Source organism: Pseudonaja textilis, chromosome Z (genome assembly GCF_049901715.1).
Source record: "Pseudonaja textilis isolate UNSWEBS1 chromosome Z, rPseTex1.2, whole genome shotgun sequence".
Taxonomy (NCBI): domain Eukaryota; kingdom Metazoa; phylum Chordata; class Lepidosauria; order Squamata; family Elapidae; genus Pseudonaja; species Pseudonaja textilis.
In genome coordinates, this window is record NC_142008.1 from 82,193,414 (window position 1) to 82,215,696 (window position 22,283).

Sequence of the window (22,283 nt, forward strand, 5' to 3'; positions counted from 1 at the left end):
TTTTGGAAAAGGAGGGGGAAGTGAAAGTAGAGGAAAATACGTGACACTGCCACCCAGAGGCTTGGGAACATTGTTTTTCTTTCACTTTCTGAGACTAGACAAAGCTGAGAAAGTACAGAGGCTTTTCTTCACGGACTTTGAGCCTGTTTGATAAGATAGAGGGAAGAGCATGGAAGAGTGTTATTACAGATGCTCTTCTGGGTTTCTATTAGTGGCTGGAGTCTGGTGTTGAAAGAAAGTTTGGAATTAACAGAAAGAAGACTACAAGATCCTAGAGAAGAGAGTTATAAAAATTGTTTGGAACTTAACAAAAAGCCTTAGATATTATACAGGTGCCGTGTGTTTTTCTCTTTTTGATAGAAAGCTGATTTTTTTTTTTTTTGCTTTGGTCTTATTCCCTACTTACCCCCCTCCCCATTAGCTATTTATTTTTGGTGTACATTTGGGATTTGGGTTTTTTGGAACTTACTTTTGTCTTTTTTTAAAATATCTTTTTTTTTTAATCTTTTTTTTACCTTTCTTCTTATTGTTATTAACATAGAATGATACTCTAATAGCCAATTTGAGTTGCCTATAGTTTAACTTCTTGAGAGACACTATTATAAAAAAAGGATATTTTTCCATCTAGCAACTTTTACTTATGTTTTTGTTTTCTGGGGTGGAGGGAGGGATAGAGTTTTGTTCATACCATTACAGCGTGAAGGTCTTTGATGTTTATCTTTGGAAACTGTTTTTCCAAAATACCGTTTTTCATGTAAAAGTTTTCATTCACTCCTAGTTGACAAATACTATGCACTAATATGTTGGGGAAAAGCTGTCATGTCTACATTTAGTTATAGTCCTATCCATGGTTATTCAGAATCTGGATACATGGACTGCATTTACATTCACATTAGGTTCTATCAGATGCTGGGACTTATTATGTTGTGCTAAAAATTCTTCAAAGCTGTTGAAACTAATAGATAAATGGTTATTCTCCCGTTTTTTTAAAAAAATATAAAATCTATTAACACTGATATATCTTTTTCTTTAGGTAAATCATACAAATTTATGTGTAAGTGGTTAGAAAATATAAAGCCTCGGTAGTGCAGTGGTTAGAGTGCTTTACTGCAGGCTACTTCTGCTGACTATTGACTGCCTGAATTTGGCAGTTCAAATCCCACCAGGCTCAAGGTTCACTCAGTCTTCCATCCTTCCGAGGTGGGTAAAATAAGGAGCCAGATTGTTGGGGAAATAGATTGACACTGTAAAATTGCTTATAAAGACTGTAAAGCACTATAAAGTGGTATATAAGTCTAAGTGCTATTGCAATATATTACAGTAAATTTAAGTTTATATTAATGTAATTGGCCTAATTTTATATCTGTAATGGATGTTTTTTTCCCCCAGAAAAAAAAAAACTTTTTGAAAACTAACATCCTATAAAATAGCTGGAACAAATATTACTTCAGTATACATTCATTAGGAACCCTGCTCGTTTAATTACTAGTAGAATAGGAGATACCTTTACAGAGTTGTTCTCATTTCCAGTGGTGTAAAGTCCTCACTTACTGCAGGATCTTGCTGTTGAATATCTAAATTTCTACATTATGTCAAAAACAAAGGGAGTTTTGCTAGTCAAAAAATCCAGCATCCTAATTTGAGTCCCTAGTACTTTTATTAGACTGACTGGACATACATCACACAATGGTGCATACATAAAAAAAGATAAAATTGAGCCAAAGGACTGAGGGGAGCGGATAAGAGGTAGCTGTTAATGTAGTTTGATGAAGAGTTTGTTACAGTTTAAAAGCTGGCAGAGTTTTCTTTCTTTGACTGATCTTAGTAACATAATTAGTAACATAATGTTTACAGAATTAGTAGTTTTTCTTACTTTTCCTGAAAGAATCACAGAAGTTTAAGGTATTTGGAAATTGAATATTCTGCCTCAACTAGCTTGTGATTGCATCTACAACTATTGTGGATTTCTCCTTCCTCTCTGATCAAAAACTGAGTTAACATATATCCCTTCATATATCCCCCCCACCCCAAATATATACTAGGGAAGGAATAAGAATTATACAACATGTCCTTAATATATATTATATCTCATTATGAAGTTTAAGTGTAAGGAGGATAATGATAAATAAACTTATATGTGCTAAAAACAGGATAGAAAGATAATGCAGAAATAAATGGCTTGGAACCCATCATGTCATGATGTCCATCAGGTTACCAACTTGCCTACCTTTATTATTCTGTAGATTCCTACAATAAAAATCTAGAAATGTTATTTCCAAAATGTATCTTGCCCTAGTGTAGATATAATATAGATATAATTGGTACCTTTAGAAAATAAAGCAGTTTATATGACTGCAAGCCACTGTTTTATTTAGAAATATCAGCAAGAAGACAAAATTAAACTTGGATGATACAGTGCATCATGAGAAGGTAGTTGTAACTGGAGAGATATTTCTTTCTGGGAGAAAATGTTTTGGATTGACTGTCTTCCCATGGCCTTCATTTTGTATTTGAGGAGCTGCCACAAAGAAAAGGGGGACAATCTATTTTTCAAAGCCATGGATGGAAACTAATCAAGGAGAAAAGCAACCTAGAACTAAGGAGAAATTTCCCGACAGTGAGAACAATGAAGCTTTTAAGCAATGTCATAGTCACTCTTTCTCCATGAAAAGAAAAGAAACAGGAAACTCTTAAGTCTTCAGTACCATCTAGTGGCCACTGTTTATTTTGTAATCCAGATATGTTATTTCATTAATTAATTTATCTTTATATTTAAATAGGAAGTCCTCAATTTATAACCACAGTGGAGCCCAAAATTTCCATTGCTAAGGAAGACAGTGGTTAAGTGAATTGTGCCTCATTTTAGAACTATTTTTTTTTATAATTGTTAAGCTAATCACTAAAGCTGTTAAGCGAATCTGGCTTCCCCATGAAATTTGCTTGTCTGAAGCTCCCTAAGAAAGTTGCAAATGACAATTCCAGGACCCTGGGATATTGCAACAATTATAAATACATGCCAGTTGCCAAGCACCCCAAATTTGATCACATGACTGTGGGGAAGCTGCAAAGTATGAAAATTGGTCATGTCACTTTTTTCAGCGCATTATTGAGTGATCATTAAACAAATAGTTGTCCTATTTTACTCACAATAGCCCGAAAAGATGGTTTGGGCTAAGTGAGAGTGACTGGCCTAAAGTTACTCAGCTGGCTTTTACTGTATGTCTAAGGTAGGATTAGAACTTAGTCTCCCAGAGTCTAGCTTGATATCTTAATTCCTTGGCCAAATTAACATTAGTTACAACAATATAGCGTACTACAATCCTCATCTTGCACTCTCAATAATGGAATTATGCTTGACCAACCACACTGAACATGTAGTCCTCAATGGGACTGCATCTACATGGAAGGAAGTATGCAGTGGGGTACCTGAAGGCTATTTTAGGCCTAGTACTCTTCAAAACCTTCATCAATGATTTGGATGAGGGGATAGATGGGGAACTCATCAAATTTACAAAAGACAGCAAACTGGCAGGAATAGCCAACACTCCAGAAGATAGGCTTAAAATAACAGATAATCAGAGTTGGAAGGGACCTTGTAGGTCATCTAGTCTAACTCCACCCCCAAGCAGGAGACCCTACACCATTTCTGACAAATGGCAGTCCAATCTCTTCTTGAAAGTCTCAAGTGAGACTTTGAAACCACAACTTCCGAGGGCAAGCTGTTCCATTGGTTGATTGTTCTGTCAGAAAGTTTATCCTTATTTCCAGGTTAAATCTCTCCTTGTTCAGTTTCCATCCAATATTCCTTGTCTGGCCTTCAGGTGCTTTAGAAAATAGCTTGACCCCTTCCTCTCTGTGGCAGCCCCTCAAATATTAGAAGACTGCTATCCTGTCTCTTCCTGGTCCTTCTCTTCACTAGACAAGCCATGCCCAGTTCCTGTAACTGTTCTTCATATACCTTAGTCTCCAGTCCCCTAATCATTCTGGTTGCTCTTCTCTGCACTTTTCTAGTCTCAACATCTTTTTTATAATGTGGTGACCAAAACTGGATGCAATACTCTATGTGTGGTACCTCACTTGATCTCGATTGTATCTCCGTTAATGTAATTTAGGATTGCATTAGCTTTTTTGGCTGCTGCTGCACACTGCTGGCTCATATTTAGCTGGTTGTCCACTAAGACTCCAAGATCCTTCTCACAGATACTGCTATTGAGCCTGGTTTCACCCAATCTGTATGTGTACTTTTGGTTTTTCTTGCCTAAGTGGAGGACTTTACTTTTCTCTACATTGAATTTCATTTTATTAGATATGGCCCAGTGTTCTAGTCTGTCAAGATCCATCTGTATCTTGAGCCTATCTTCTTGCGTGTTAGCTATTCCTGCCAGCTTAGTATTATTGGCAAATTTTGTAAGTTCCCCTTCTATTCCCTCATCTAAGTCCTTAATGAAGATATTGAAGAGTACTGGGCCTAAGACGGAACCTTGTGGCACTCCACTGCTTGTTTCCCTCCATGTAGACTTGGACCCATTAAGGACTACTTGTTGAGTACTGTTTGTCAGCCAGTTGCAAGTCCATTTGGTAGTGGTGCTATCTCTTTCATTTTTTTCTAGGTTACTAAGAAGTAGATTGTGGTCTTTGTTTAATGCCTTGCTGAAATCTAAATATATTATGTTCACAGTATTTTGCTGGTCTACTAATTTAGTCACTATGTTGAAGAATGAAATAAAATTGGTTGGCATGATCTGTTTTTAACAAACTCGTGCTGACTGCTAGTTATTACTTCACTTGTTTTTAGATTTTGGCAGATTTGTTTTTTTATTATCTTTTCCAGTATCTTCCCAGATATTGATGTTAGGCTGATTGGTCTATAGTTTCCTGGGTCTTTCCCCGCCCCCTTTTTTTTTGAAGATGGGAACTACACCAGCTCTTTTCCAGTCCTCTGGTAGTTCTCCAGTGCTCCAGGATTTTTGAAAGATATGGTGCAGTGGTTCTGAGATGACCTATGCCAGCTCCTTTAAAACTCTGGGATTTAATCTGTCAGGCCCTGATATAGAACGATATTGACAGACTTGAACATTGGGCGCTATCTAACAAAATGAAATTCAATGGTGAAAAAAGTAAGGTTCTACATTTAGAAAAACCAAATGCACAAGTACAGTATATGTGGTATCGTGCTCAATAGTAGCAACTGTGAGAGAGATATTGGAGATATCTTCAAAAAAGGGGGGGGGGGGAAAGACCCAGGAAACTATAGACCAATCAGCCTAACATCAATATCTGGGAAGATACTGGAAAAGATAATAAAAAAACAAATCTGCCAAAATCTAAAAACAAGTGAAGTAATAACTAGCAGTCAGCACGAGTTTGTTAAAAACAGATCATGCCAACCAATTTTATTTCATTCTTCAACATACTGACTAAATTAGTAGACCAGCAAAATACTGTGAACATAATATATTTAGATTTCATCAAGGCATTAAACAATGGACAATCACTTAAATATGAGCCAGCAATATGCTGTAGTTGCCAAAAAAGCCAACATAGTTCTAGGCTGCATAAATAGAGGGATAGAATCAAAATCACGTGAAGTGATAATACCACTTTATAATGCCTTGGTAAGGCTACACTTGGAATACTGCATCCAGTTTTGGTCGCCACAATGTAAAAAAGATGTTGACACTAGAAAGAGTGCAGAGAAGAGCAAGAAAGATGATTAGGGGACTGGAGGCTAAAACAGGCAAAGAACAAGTTGATGGAATTGGGTATGTCTATTTTAATAAAAAGGATAGGAGTAACATGATAGCAGCGTTCCAATATTTCAGGGGCTGCTACAAAGAAGAGGGAGTCAACCTATTCGCACCTGAGGACAGGACAAGAAGCAACGGATGGAAAAACTAATCAAGGGCAGAAGCAACCTAGAACTAAGAAAAAATTCCCTGACAGTTAGAACAATTAACCAGTGGAACTTGCCTCCAGAAATTGTAATATGCTCCAACCGTGGAAACTGTAAAGAAGAGATTGGATAATCATTTATTTGAATTGATATAAGGTTTCCTGCATAAGCAGAGAGTTGGACTAGAAAACCTCCAAGGTCCCTTCCAACTGTTATTTTATTCTATTCAATGAAATGGAAAAGCCCACCCGCCCCCGCGAGAGAAACAACATCTTAATAATATACTTGTGATTGAACAGGCATTCTGCTAAAAAAGGTGTCGGATTCAAATAAATTGCACGTTTATCTAACTCCTTTCCCCTCTCAGCCTCTGCTCCCACGAATTCCCCAGCTCTTGGAAGGCAGACACAACCCACTGCCTTTGAAAACGGCTTTTCAACTGAGCGACACAAATTATTCAGCTCATTCAGGGTCGAAAAGGCAGGAGTGCCAGAAACTGCCAGTGCCGCTTTGGGACGGGTGAGAGAAGGTCCTTATCTCCAGCTCCCACCTCTGAAGTGTTTGGCATGATCTCTCTAGGCGGGTTTCCCCATCATACCAGGAGGAATGTGTAGCTTTTCCGGGTCTCCGCTCAGAAAGGAACACCCAACCCGGCAACTAACTTCTCTAGCTCCCTCTCTAGGATGACGAGCTGCCACTTCCGCCGACGCCAAGGCCGCGTCTTGTGACGTGTGGCGTCCATCGCGAAGGGCATTGTGGGAGCGAGATAATTGTCGCGTAGGAAGTTAGGATTGAGAAGAGAAAGGAGGAGGAAGAGGAGGAGGAGGAGGAAGTGGATTCTGAAGGGAGCCTCCATTTTGGCTGGGTAGCCACTGAGAATATTTTTTTTTTCCTTGCTGGGTCGTTGTTGAATCTTGTCTGCCGCTTGCTTCCTCGTTCCTCGTCACCAAGTGAGGTTGCCTCTCTCTCCGTGTGGCAAGTGCTCTGCTTATTATATCCGGGAGCGGCTGCGGCAAAAGGATGGCGGCCGAGAGTCGGGAAGAAAAAGGTATGGAATGTATCCCCTTTCCTCCCCTTCCTCCTCCTATACTGCATGCTGCCATGGCAGCGGGGCTGCCCCTAAGTAGGTGGGAAAGCGCGATTAGCGGTGGGTGGGTGTGACGCGTAGTCGGCCCAGGACAGGCGGTCCCTGCCCTGAGGTAAACCACGCCTTTCCCTCGTTTGGAAAATGTCGGCCGGGGTTTAAGAGTTCACGCTAATGACTGCTTTCCGTCTCCTGGAAGGGTCAGGCTAGGGGAGGGTTTGAGCGTTTAACAGTGATAAAACTCAGGTCAGGAAACCAAGATCGAAGGCCGAAAAGAGTTTGATTTCATTACAGGGGATCCAGCCGGGGGCGAGCACGGATGGATTCGGAAAGAGTTAAACTTTTCTCTTAAAATATGTAGGACGTAATTTGTGTGAATTACTTTTATGGACGTATTATTGATTCTGGTTTTTATTATTTTATCTGTATTTTGATAATCGCAATTCACCCTCAAGGTCCTATTCATGTATGAAGCTGAAACGATAAAGCCATTATTTGAGGTTGATTTAGAATACAAGAATCTGAATTTATAACTTTGCATATGCAGCTGCTGTGATATATTAGATTTTTGATTTCATGTACAATTTTTGGGGAAACTTCAAATGTTCACCCCATCTGTTAATGTTCAATAACTACATGGTAGGAAAAGGCTTCCCTGAAACATAGGGAAAGACATCTATGTATGTAGCTAAGATTGGGGAAACCTGGCTTGAACACTACCTCTGCCCACTGAAGCCCAAGAGGTGATTTTCAGAGAATCACTCTCTAGGTTGTTGTGAGGATAAATGGACACAGATGACATCACAGGTGACAATGACATCACAGAATTAGATAATACAGTAGACTAGCTGGTGATGGCCAGTATCTTCTTGGAGAATTTGCAGTTTTACCTTGGAAATTGAGAATGGTATGGAGTACAAGCAGAGAAACTGTTTCTACTATGTGTTTTCTCAATCATGTGACTGTCCATTGCAAGTACCACACGACCTAGAGAAAAGTAGTCTGCTTTAAGTAGTTGCTGACAGGAGCTGCATTTACACTCCCATACACTATGAATTTTATTTAAATAATGTGTATGACCATCTATTTCATAAAAGTGACTTAACATCATACAAGTACCGAAACATTTTGGTTTAATGTAACTTCTGTCATTAGTTTCTTAAAATTGAGAGTTTATTGGGGGTAGAAGACACACAGTATGAAATAATCCTGGTAATTCTATCAAAAATTGATCTGTCCCTTAGGAATTTCAAATATTTTTCTTGCAATGTTTTTCATAATTTGCAAGCTCTTATATGCATGGCAAAAATGTCCTTAATTATATAAAATTCTTCCCTCAAGCTATACCCAACCTGTATCTTACATATTGTGCACATTCAAATTAGTTAATGATGTTCCTTCTAATTAAAGGTTTTTATGTAAGTGGCATACCATTAAAGATTGATTTAAGGTATGCATTCTCAACAAGATTATTTAAAATTGTTTGATGTTATACTTCATTGGGGGATTATTATAATTCCAGTGCCATCTTCTGTTCTAATATATGTAGGATCTGAATGAATCTCTTCTACAGAGAGAATTTCCAGTAATTGTACAGATAGTAAATAAGAGAAGTCCCATATTTTTAACCAGTGCCTAGCTACTAGGATATTCCTATATATATGTGACTATTACATACTAAACAGATTTCTAAAATCTGTTTTGAGCTGATTATTTGTAAATGTACATTCTCTATCTTCGCGCCATTTTGCTGCTATTCAGAAGGGGAAAAATGTCTCTGGGCCTGCCCTAATTCTTCAGACCATCCCTATGTTCCCTTGTATCATGAGTACAAAACTGAAGTTATAATCCTGGCTGAAAGTTACCAACCACCCAAATTCCAGAAAATTTGCTGAGGGGATTATTTAAAAAAAAACATTTTTCAAACATTGAATTAATTCTCAGAGGAAAAAATAGTAATCTATCTGTGTTCTTACCTAGTAGGAATCTCTATAGAGTGTTTTTAAAGTCTTTTTCCCCTTTTCAGATTGTACAGATCTCAGCTGAAGTTCAGCTGAAACTCACTGAGCAGCTTGAATATTTACTTTAAATCTGTATTTGAATCAGTAAATATGGGCACTCATTGAAAGGGTTGTTAGCTTGAAATTCAGTTGTATAGATAAATTAAAAATTAAGCAAGGTCTTGAATTAAACTCATAAAAATTTGGATTGGATAGTTTCCATTAGATTTAACCTTTTATAAACACATACCTGTAAGCCTTATAGTGTGTAGTATACTTGTTTTTGCTTTGAAACCTTAAAACTGCTAACACCTTTAGTAGCTTCCATACAATCTTTTGCACTCCTGTTGCCTTTTCAGTAACTATCCTAATTAGTTCTCTCCAGCATCATGGATAAATGAAAAAATATTGCAAGATATTAAAAAACCTAGCTTGTTATCTTAACTTCTGTTTATTTGCTAGCAATACTAATGATGAGAGGCTCTCTTTGCTAAATCATAAGTTTACTTTTGAGGTAGTTAGCTTTTCCTCATCATAAGGGGTCTAAAGGCTTGAAAACTTCTGAATCCAGACAGTAAAAAAAAGAGGGTAATGATGTCACCGGCATAATATAACAGATACCTACCTGGCTGTTACCTAATAAAGGAGAATAAAATTTAGAGCTAAAACTATAGAATTTAAACATTAAAAGTGAGAATATAATCTTGGTTCAAATATTTCTATATGAAGATTTCAACAGATAACTGGCTTTTACTGACTTATCTAGAATGGGAGCATTTTAATGCAGCTTTTTAACTTGAGTGTAACCATCTTGGCTTAATGTAGGAGTGAGTCAGTTTCTATCAGAACATATTGCTAGTTATAAAATTAAGGTATAAAATATAGTTTTTAGAACCTGTTTATTCATCTTCCTGAACTTTTTCTCACTGAAGTCAATCCAGAAGTCCCCTCCCTGTCAAAGAAATTTATAGATGTTATTTACAGTGACCAAAAATATTTAGACAATAAAGACTGGATCAGTCCTGTTGTTTTTTTTTTCTTTCCTGTTTTCTTCCTGGGAGTCATACAATGTAGCTCCAATTCTTAGGAATGTACAGAAGTCTTAGATATATCATTAAGGCATGTAAAGATAGATGCCAGAACTGAGGCCTGCAATCTGTATTCTTTTTCATAGAAAATGGGTAATTGGATCATAAAAGAGGCTTTCCACTTTTAAGTTATTAGTTCAGTTTGGGGGTATGAGAGACAACTACTATGATACTGGCAAGTGAGGAGCAGGTCGCCTTAGATTCCTGTTGAACTGCAATGATGGGAAATAAAGATTTAGGGGAAGAACCATAAAATAACTCACCACAAGTTTCTTTCTTGTGTTGACTATTATTTTATTAGGTGTGTAAGAATTCCTTGTTCCATAAAAACTACAATAATCTAGAAGCCACTATCTTTTTAAAAATTAGTCAAATTACATAATTTTAGATAAGTGGCACCCATTTTCTTTCTTTTGATTAAGCTTTAATACATATAGGTAGTCCTTGACTTACATATACAACTCAGTTGTATTTCCATTGCTAAGCAAGGCAGTTAAGTGAGTTTTGCCCCATGTTTATCTTTTTTGCCACAGTTGCTAAGCGGATAACTAGTTGTTTATCAGGCAGTCATTAAGCAAATTTGACTTTCCCCAATAAGTTGACTGGCTACAAATGATGATCAGATGACCCTGGGATATTGTAACCATCATAAATACATGCCAGTTGCAAGCACCCAAGTTTTGATCACATGACCTTTGGAATGCTGCAATGGTTGTAAGTGAAAAGTGTTCACAAATCACTTTTTACAGTGTTCTAACTTCAAATTATCACTAAATGAATAGCTGTAAGTCAAGACAGCCTGTATTTTTAAATTCAAAATTTTGCTGTGTGAATAATTTTTAGATTTGTTAATTTTAAAGGCTTCTGGTAAGTTAGCCTTTAATGCATACACCCATAGTTAAACCAGGGTTGTGTCATGAAATAGAAGATTGCCTGGCAGTGTCCATTTATTTAGTATTTATTTGATTTGTCAATCGCTTACAAGATACAGGTATAAGAATAAATATAGTTTTGAATACATGAAATAGATACTTATAAGAAAAATAGAAAAAAACAATAGGACAGGGACGGTGGGCACGATTGGTGCATATTAAATTAAAATGTTATGCAACACTAGACTCTTCTTGGAAATTAAATAGGCTTGAGTTAAATTCCCCACTTTTGCAGATCATTTCATTCTGGAGTTGTTTTTGTCTATGTAGATTATTTTCTGTTAACTGTATGGCTTTCTTTTGATACCTAGGCTAATTGTTAATGGAGAGTTTTCAATATTAACTACAGAAAAGTATTAACGGATGAAACTAATTTTTAAAAAATTATATAAAATTATGGCATAAGTAATGATGCTGGATCCCCATTCCTTCATATTATATGCTCCAGTAATATTATTATGTCCATCAGAAAGTTAAAGTGTTTATCATTTGTATTGAACACTAACTTACAAATTAATTCCATGATCTTCATAATGGTGAGGACAATAGGCCGGAGCACCATTAGAGAAAACAATTTTTATAATATGGAAGTAAAGAATCATATTGCTACTTCTTTGTTAAGAAGTTATCAACAATTGATAAACAAGGTAAAGATTTATCCTGTCCAGTCATGTCCAACTCGAGGGAGCAGTTTCTTGGCCGAGGGAGCCCATGTAGTCCAAAGACATTTCTATGGTCTTATGGCAGCATGATTACCCACTGAGGTGCACAGAATGCTGTTACCTTCCAGACAAAGTGGTATCTAATATTTGCATGCTTTTGAACTGCTAGATGGCAGGAGCTGGGGCAAGTAGCATGAACTCACCTCATGATACAAAGCTAGGGCCTCAAACTCAGGCTGTCAGCTTTTCAGCTGACAAGCTCAGCGTCTTTAACCACTGTATCAATTAATGATATATTAACCATATAGACTAGTGCAAAAAAAGAGTTTATCTGGTAAATTCAATCCTACAGTTAAACATTATGATGGATAGCCAATCTTTTCCTCAAGAGATTTAAATTCTAGATAAAATCTCAATCTTCCTTCTTTAGAAAAAGTTATTAAATGATTCAATGAAGGCCAACCATTTTTTTAAAAAAAATCCTGGAATACTGCTGACTGTAAAGCTAGAAAGAATATGGATCTTCTGTCGCCACTGTCTCTACAACCTGTAGGACATTAATTTTATGAATTGTAGATAACAGGTTGTGGTAATGCTCATATCTTTTGCATTTGAATTTATGTGCTGGCAAGGGAAGCTTTATCTGGTGTTAGTAGATAAAAATCAATAAAAGCTTCTATTTGTCCTACTCTTAAAATAAAAAGGTAGTGATTCATCAAATTAAAAATACGGCCATTATATTAAATCTCCAAATCTTCTAATGATCAAATTAAGGTAAAGGGTTTATTCAGTAAAATTCAGGTTATTCAAGTTTCAGATTTAATTTCTAGGCAGCCTCTATTTTTGCAATCTGCTAGAAAAAGTTTAGCAGAAGCAATAATGATGTTCATTGGAGATTTTATTCTATTTGCATATTTGCGTGATTGTTGTTTACTGATATTCCTAATTTCACAAGTAACATAGCATTAGAAGAACAAGACAATATGATATGCATACCAAAACTCAACAAATCAATCCTCTTCAACAAACCGTACTTAGATTTTTCTTCCAATGCTTTTTAAAGCTCAACCCAGGAGGATACATGAGGGTGCACAGAGTACATCCATAGCTTAACAAGTCATCCCAAACAACACTGTAGTAGTAATCTTCATATTTATTCAGCCTAAACAGCTTCAGCAAGGTTTGCATATGAAGCATACCTTTAACATTACTTACCTGCAAAATACAAGTACAGGAAATCCTTGACTTACAACAGTTCACTTAGTGACCGTTCAACATTACAACAGCACTGAAAAAAGTGACTTATCACTATTCTTCACACTTATGTCCATTGCAGCATCCCCATGTCATGTGATTTTCATTTGGATGCTTGGTAATTGGTTCATATTTATGACAGTTGCAGTGTCCCTGGGTCATATAATCACCTTTTGTGACCTTCTGACAAGCAAAATCAATGGGGAAGCTAGATTCACTTAACAACTGTGTTACTAATTTAACAACTGCAGATTCACTTAACTATAGCAAGAAAAGTTGTAAAATGGGGCAAAACTTAAATTTCTCTCTTAGCAACATAAATTTTAGACTCAGTTGTGGTCATAAGTTAATGACTACCTGTATAATATAAGATGTTAGTCTGTGTGATGAACTGATAGTTATTTAAAAAAAACTAGAAGTAATAACTTACCAGACATGTGTACAGCTGGAAGAATTCTTTTTTATTGGGCATGTACCTCATTGTTCCTTTCCTTTCAACAATCTCTCACATCACCTCATCCAGTCAAACCAATAGCAGCAGAGGTATGACTGCTCTCTGCTTCTCTACTAGCTAGGGTGGACAGACCGTGAAAACAACCCAGTCACAAGCCACAAAATAGCAGCTTAGTTGCAATCCTCAGAATAGTCAGAGCATTCAGTATGATTGAAACCACCAGGTTTGTTTCACTTCAAAACAAAATTACTGAGCCACAGATATTTGGTTTCAAGTTTGGAGTACTGGAAATGCTTAAGATCAGAGGGTTTCATGATCAAAACTGTTGTAATGAAGAGGCAGTCGAGTTGTTTGATCCTGAACAACTGAATCATGATGATCTTTATTGGAGTCTAGTCTTGCATTTATACACATTTTTAGTTATCCTCCATCACTGGTTAACTTTGGTTACTGCTTAACTTTGGTTACTGTTTAGCACAATAATCCATACAATTAATTATCTCTAGTTAAAGTCTAAGATATGTTTACTTCCTTTCTCTAATCCTCCTTTAGATTAGTGACTTTGTTTACCTGAGTTGTATTTGCTTGGAAACATTCTTTATCTGAGGTTTGCCATCCGAGATTGGAACATTCCTGCAATTACAACTCTACATATCCTCGTTTTATATTTTAAATGGAGGATTCAAAGATTTATGAATGTATCGCGATTGTAGAGGATTAAGAGAGGGGGAAGCAGGGTGAAATTTGGAATACATTGAATAAAACAACAGAAACAACATGAAAATGTACAGCACATCCACGGCGTCCAACTAACATACAGAACCCACCCTGATGGGCTAAAAGATAGTCTATGGCAAAACGCTGCTGTAAGACATCTTGATTTAAGTCTTCTATTTCATGCTGCAAATCACGAATAATAGTAGCAGTAGCATTGATGGATTTTTCAAGTCTGCAGGTGAGACCAAGAAAAGATTGTCTGTTTTCTTGAGCAATTATGCCAGGATAAGAGCCTAGAGTAAGGACTCCTGTAACGGCCCCTGCCAATGCACGGCCAAATGTAGAACCAGAAGACAATTGTGTGTCAATAATGACTTCATTATTACATGTAGGCCCCAGAGAGGAACGCTGCTGTCGAGTTGATGGGAGCGTACCTATTTGAGCAGGTAGAGTAAAATAACCTCTAGTTGCACATTGATAATTCTGAGGATGAACATTAGTAGCATATTTATCAAAAAAGAACCACATATTAGGATCATTAGGTAAAGAATACAACAAGTTTCCCACATATTGAGAAAAAGCTATCTGATATGATTCTGAAATTATCATCAAATGCTCATGTTCAACTTTTCTACGGTTGAAAGCTATGCTAATGAGATCCTGTCCTGTAAGATGTAAGGCTCGTTTACGACCTTTAATAATCAAATCCTCTAATGCTGATTGATAAGGATAAATGTTTCTAGGTGGAGTAGCTGACAATCTATTCATGAATGTTGACCGCTTGCAGAGACGCATTAGAATAAAGACATCCCGTGGGTAAGGATGTAGTGGGAAGAATAGCTAAGCAAAGTCCTATTGTTAAGGATGTTATCCTGTCCACATATTGATGCTTAAACTTATTCAATATTTCTTGAAGGCATGTTCTTTGAGGAACAGTTAATACAACTAGATCTCCTGGTGATTGTGCTCCCTTCAAAGACTGAAATAAGGGCAACATATCACCAGGTGTAATGTAAAAGAATGGGTGTGCCCAATTAATAATGCCAAGTAATTTTTGCCATTGTACTAATGTATATGATTTCTGTACTTGTAATTCAGGAAGAATTGGAATGGAGGAATTGTACAACATTCTATGTTTCCCATTTTTCTTTTTTATAACAAAAACAGGAGTATTCCAAGGACTAGTAGAAGGTTCTATATGACCAGCAGCCAATTGTTCTTGAACCAATTGTTGTAAAGCAGTGAGTTTTTCCCTTGATAATGGCCATTGTTCCACCCAAACCGCCGTAGAACAGAGCCATTTAAGAGGAAGAGCCATTATCAAGAATCAAATGGGCATTAAGAAGAGAAAGGATATCACGGCCCTAAATATTAGTGTGAATATCTAGAATGTATGGTTGTAGGAAAAAGGACTTACCAGCAGATGTTGTAACATTAATTTCTTGAACACTCTGCCAAGCAGCTGTAGAACCTCCTATTCCCCACAATGAAGAAACTCGTTTTTGGCCACTGTACTGGCCACTGTAAAGAGGAGATGACAGTAACATCGGCTCCAGTATCGAATAACCCTTAAAATGGTTGTTTATTAAGGAAGAGCGTTAACAAAGGACGAGAGGAATTCAGCTGATGAAGTAAGCCTACAGATAAAGAAGTTGATCCAAATCCTGCATCCCCACAATTACCTATACTAGGAGATGGATTTTCATATGGAAGAAGAAGCAATTGAGCAACAGAAGAATTACAAGGAAGAACTTGAAGATTCACCCAAATCTGAATCATGAGGATACCAGTGTAATCTGAATCTATTACCCTAGGCACAACAAAACAGCCCTTTTTGTGTGCAGAAGAACGAGGCAAAATTAAGCCAACTAATCCCGAAGGAAGAGGACCTTTAAATTGGGATGGAACTATTTTAACTTCCATGGGAAATTTAAACTCAATTTCCTCTTGAGTGATTAAATCGATCCCAACTCTACCGGCTGTGGCTGGGGAGGAGTGAGAGAGACTGCTGGAGGAATCAGAGTGATGGGAAAGGCACGCTTGGAATTGGAACATTCCTGCAATTACAACTCTACACAAAACTTTTTGAATAATAACAATAACAACAACAACAACCTAGGATGCTGGCAACAACCTGTATCAACCATTAGCGCCAGTCAATTTGTGATACATTTTTAAATGTTCAGTTGGCTGGGTTTCATGTTTAATGAATAAAAGAGATAAGAATTGTAATAATAATAATTATAATCCTCCCCCCCATTCCTGATCCTGCCTTCCTGCCACCAAACAGAGAGTTAGGTTGCTTCCCCCCCCCCGACCCCAACATTCCTGCTCCTGCCATGGCTAGGCCTGGACAGCTAATTGGTGCAGTTCCTACGGTTGTGGGATTACCGTCTTTGGATCATCAAAAATCAAATATTACTACCAGGCAGAACCAATAGCCAGGAGATTTCAAAAAAGAAAGATGCAGCTGTGGAAGGAAAAACACCCAGAAAGTGACGTAACTGAACAAAGATTAATGGATCAAAGACATTTCATCATCCGTAATGAAGTTTCAAGATGTGGAAATGCAACATCTAGAAATATTGGCTGAAAAGAAAACAACAAATAATGATGAACAAGCTGAAGAAACTGCTCCAACACCTGAACAAACTGACCAACCAGTGGAAGAAACCAACATACAGGATGAAGATCCTCCAGTGCAAGAACTTGAAAGTATAGGGCCAAGTGATCTAGTAAAAATGCTGAAAGAAAAGATTGAAAATCACATCAAAGAAAGAAATAGACTACCTACCATTCGCGAAGTACATAGCAAGCAAGTGAAAGATCTGTTAACTGCTATGAACAACATTTTAACTTCCATTTCATCTAGCACACTATATGAAACCAACCAACCAATGTCTAGCACAGCCACCATTATAACTGGAGAACAGGGTTATAAAATGCCCCAAAAAACCCCACTGGAATACCAAAGTGGAAATTCGGTTTGAAAAATAAAATAAAAAATCTACAAGGGGATGTCAGTAATTTAAAGTACTTGAAAGAAGGGAAACTAAAGAACAAAAAGCTGAAAAATAGTTTACACAAAAAATACAACCTGGAGGAAAAACAATAATGGAAATCATTGAAGAACTAAAACAACCTGTAATAGCAACAGCAAAGAAAATAGAAAAATACAAAGGATGAATAAAACAATATCATAAAAATGTCCAGTTTAAAAAAAACCAACACCTCTCCTTGATCCCTTGATGAAAATCGGGTCCAAACTAATGTTCATCCATGTAAAGAAAAACTTTGAACTTTTGGAAAGATTTGTGGGAAAACCCAGTGGAATATAACAAAACTGTCTCCTGGATCGACCACGTCAGTGAACAACTGGCATGGTTGCAAAACAAGCAAAGAAAGTCAAGAACTGGAGTGCACCTGGTCTGGATGAACTGCATGGATACTGGCTAAAACATCTGACCAGCATCCATCATCACATGGCCACTCAATTTGATGAAATGCTTTAAAATGCAACACGCGAAGAATGGCTATAGCTGGTAGAACATATTTGATAATGAAAGATCCAGAAAAGGGCACAGAACCAAGCAACTATCACCCAATTACTTGTCTGCCAACAACGTTCACATTTTTTATAAGAATGCTGGCAAATTCAGTATTCAGTCATCTGATAGAAAACAGTTTATATTCATTAGAACAAAAAGGAAATTATAAAAAATCAAGAGGAACAAAAGATCAGCTGCTCATTGACAAAATGGTACTAAAAATGCAAAATGAAGAAAAATGAATTTAATTATGGTGTGGATTGATTACAAAAGGCATGTGACTCATTACCCCACAGCTGGATTAACACCTGTCTTGAAAACATTGGAATCAGCAAAAGTATTTGTACATATTTGAAAGCAAATATGCCAAAATGGAAAATAGTTCTAACAGCAAATGGGGAGAACATTGGTGAAGTTAACATCAGAAGAGAAATCTTCTAAGGGGACTCACTTTCGCCACTACTGTCCAACATTGCATTAATTCCACTGACAATAATCCTATGAAACACAAAACTGGGATACCAAATCTCAAGCCAACATGGCAAAATAAACCATCTACTATACATGGAGGACTTAAAATGTATGTGAAAAGCCCCACTGGACTTAAATCAATACTCAACACAGTTCAACTATTGAGCAGCGACATCAAAATGAACTTTGGACTTGAAAAATGGGTTATATTATCCATGCAGCAAGGAAAAATACAAAAAATAGAAGAAATAAAACTGGGAAATTGAAGCATAGTGAAAGCATTAGCAAAGGATGACGGTTACAAATACCTAGGCTAACTCACAATACAAATACCTAAGTAATGCCATGAAAGTGAAGATACCAAAATCCACTGACAATCCAAACTTCCGACTTTGCAATGACAAAGTCGAAACTGTTTCACATTTAATATGTGAATGCAGCAAAATTGAACAAACTGATTACAAAGCTAGGCACAACTGAGTTGCTAAATTAATCCACTGGTCATTATGTAAAAAATACAACTTACCTGTATCTGAAAAGTCATGAGAACATAAAGTGGAAAAAGTTATCAAAAATGAAAAGGTGAAGATCTTGTGGGACTTTCGAATATAGATGGATCGTAATTTGGAATACGCCGGGTATCACAGTTGTGAAAAACTGAAATATACAATTTATTGATATCACGGTACCAGGAGACTTGGTTGATGCCTATTGAATCTTTCCATTTCTACACACAGCAGTCTCATTGTTACAATCATATACTGAAATATTTTTTCCTGTTTATCTATTAATCCTAAATGGAAAAGTTTTGGCTTCATTGGAATATTGATCTTTAAAATCTTCCGTATTAAAATATACTATTTGGATCCATTTTTTAAAATTTTTATACATGTTCATCAGCATGAAAAAACATACTTTCATGTTCACATTTCCAACATTAAATGGCTCTACACATTCCAAATAGTTTATTGGTGTCATGTGCAAACAGTATATCAATTTTATAAAAATTCCCATTTAGATCATAACCCAATTTCAACATTTCAACATTTTAACCAAATATTTTAACCACATTGATCCACCTACTATTATAATAAATTCTTAGCTTACTTTATCATGTGTTAATCTGATAGCAAATACAAGTTTATGTTGTAATTGTATTTCAAATTGTAATTTAGTTTGCTCCATACCCTAACTCTATAAATTTATCCCTTTTAAATTTCTGACATAACTAAATGAGAGAATCCTTGATTCTGCTAATAATTGTTAGCTTGATTCGATTTCAATTTCCCCTTGATCATTTTCCAGTAGATCCTGGTATGTCAACCATTTGTCTTTATTTGCTATTTGTCTTCTATAACATGCTTTTTGAGCTGAGATGCACAAAGGTGTTTTGTGGTGATTTTTTGCATTCTTTTCAGGCTACTTGGTGTCATAAATGGTCAGATAAATCTTAATTAAAATGAAGTTGGTAGTTATTTTGCAAAAAAAAAATTGAAATTTGGAGACTAAATACTACTTGCTTCAATTTCTTGACAAAGTATGCATAGCAATTGAAAAACTTTGTTGAAATTTTTTTAATGGGGATATTTTAAGAATTCAGATATAAGCTCTCTATATACAGATAGTCCTTGACTTATGACAGTATTTTCTGATGCTAAGTAAGACTGCTGTTAAGTGAGTTTTACTCCATTTTACGACTTTTCTTGCCAGAGTTGTTAAGTGAATTATTGTTGTTAAATCAGTAACACAGTTGTTAAATGCATCCATCTTCCCCATTGACATGTCAGAAGTTTGCAAAAGGTATTCACAAGGCCCCAGGACACAGCAGCTATTATAAATATGAGTCAATTGCCAAGTGTCTGAATTTTGATCAAATGACCATGAAGATACTGTGATGATTGTAAGTGTGAAAAACGATCATAGGTAACTTTTTTCATTGCCATTGTAACTTTGAACACTAAATGAACTGTTGAAAGTCAAGGACTACCTGTACTATTAAATTTCCATTGTCATGACCTTTCAGTTGGTAAAACAGTGCCTCATAGAGCAACAATTTTTGAACTAAGCTACCTCAGATGGGCTAACTTACAGTGTGTGTGTTTATGTCCAAAAATCAGGACCCATGATTCCTGAGAGCATTAAATTTGGGAAAGTTGTGGCTGCTTCAGCCCTACTGAGTACCTCTAAAGTAGTTTAAAAATTGTTACTCTATGATGCTTTTATTTATATCTTGGTCCTGATGACAGATTGACCATAAATAAATACTAAACACCTAAAAAGAATGCTGAAAATTATTCCCAAACATTTTTATATTCATATTAGAACAATGATAGGTTTTTTTGGCTTTTGGTCTCTGTACTCCACACATTGAATTTGAAATGAAGATGGTTTTAGTTTTAGTTTTTAGTTTACTTTATTGTCATTGCACCTTGTACAATGAAATCAAACACCATCTTCACTGTACATCATGACCATGACCATGAAAATAAAAACAAACACACATCCTTCACCCTTCACACATTGAACCGGAGGTATGACACCAAATCAACACTGCGCTATACAGCAGAATTCAATAGAGTTACTGCCCTGGGATAGAAGCTGTTGAGCAAAGTGAAAACTGTTAACTTTGATTCAAGGGCTTGGACAAAAGTGTGGCATTAACCATTGAGGAATTACAACCATTCTAACACACCCAAACCCATAAATGATGGGACAAATGGTTGACAAGCAATTTCATGTCCAGGTATGACCTACTCCCTCATTAGTCCATGACAAATCAAGCAGTCAACCAATATGAACAAACCTGACTGTGTCCGTAGTATTTGAATTATAATCAAAACTGAATATGAAATTAGTCATATGTCATTGTGGTTAAGCCGGTCATCATGTGACCCTGTCCTATTTTATAAGCTTTTTTGCTGCAATCATTTCATCCTATGGGTAGTTTTTGTTGGAAATCAGAAGTAAACACTGGAAAATGACAAAAAATATTCAAAAATCATGGTCAGTTGACCACAGGATGCCCTAAATGAGCATAAAGGTGAGCCAAGTGCCCCAAATGCAATAATATGAGGTGGGGTTGCTGTCAGAACTTTAAATAGGGTCGTAACAAGGCCTGTCTTAATTTTGAATAGTTGCTAAGCAAGCGTCATTAAGCAAAGACTACCTGTAGCATAGTACAAAGAAACAATTGATATTAATAATGAGCAGACTCAGAATTTCTCTCTAGAATAGATAAAATTATTTAATAATTATTCTTTAACAATTATTCTTTATTCAGATATCATATAACCTTGGGGCAAAAGGAGCTTGAATTCTTGTTCTAGGCATAGCAAGAAGTTATTCATTGCCACACCTGACAGTTAGATATTGCCAGTGAGATAAGCAAAGACAGGGAAGTACACTACCCTTGGAAGGATACTGACACAAAGTTTTATGCAATTATTTATTTTCTCGCTTATATTACCTCCTTTTTGTTCAACATATTTATATATAAAGAAAGAACTTAGTATTCAGTTTCCACTTTGATTCTAGACAATCATGAATAGAATAGAGAAGGAATGGTACTAATAGAAATCAGGTGGGATTCAAAAATCCTAGCAACTGGTTTGCTGCCCAGTTGCTGGGAGGGGGGTGACCATGGTGGGCAGGGCCTACTGGAACTTACTGTTTCCGGCTTCTGGTGTGCCTCCAGAGTCTGGGGGAGGCTGTTTTCATCCTCCCAAGGGTCCAGAGGCCTCCCCTGGGCATCTGGGAGGACGAAAATAGCCTCCCCAGCCTCTGGAGGCCCACCAGAAATAGGCCCGTTTGCCACTTCCGGTTTTTCTGGGAGGGCCATTTTTGCCCTCCCAAGAATCCAGAGGCCTCCCCCGGGCCTCTGGGAGGAAAAAACGGCTTCTCCTGGGCTCTGGAAACCCTCCAGAAGTCGGAAACATGCCCATTTCTGGACTTCCAGAAGGCCCATTTTCCTGCTCCCAGTGCCTGCATTTACCTTCATTGAAAATGGGCCATGTGGAGACTCCTGGAAGGGGGTGGGTAGGAGGAGTGGGGCCAGCTGGTCGGGTGAAATACCGGTTCGGTGAACCAGCTGTAACTTTAACATCCAGTTCACCCAAACCAGCCTGAACTGGTAGAATCCCACCCATGATAGAAATGTTTGTGGTATTGCAGTACTGTCAGA

At 36.9% G+C, this 22,283-nt stretch overlaps 1 protein-coding gene across 2 annotated transcripts in view; it reads left to right on the top strand.

Moving 5' to 3' along the window:
• Positions 1-6,603: 6,603 nt before the first annotated feature.
• YTHDC1 (YTH N6-methyladenosine RNA binding protein C1) overlaps positions 6,604-22,283 on the top strand; it is a 39,002-nt gene continuing 23,322 nt past the window's right edge. For both annotated transcript variants that reach the window (XM_026719604.2, XM_026719605.2), the window contains exon 1: positions 6,604-6,941. In XM_026719604.2, the coding sequence (XP_026575389.2) occupies positions 6,914-6,941 (28 nt within the window). In that variant the 5' untranslated portion in view covers positions 6,604-6,913. The remainder of the gene's footprint in view (positions 6,942-22,283) is intronic.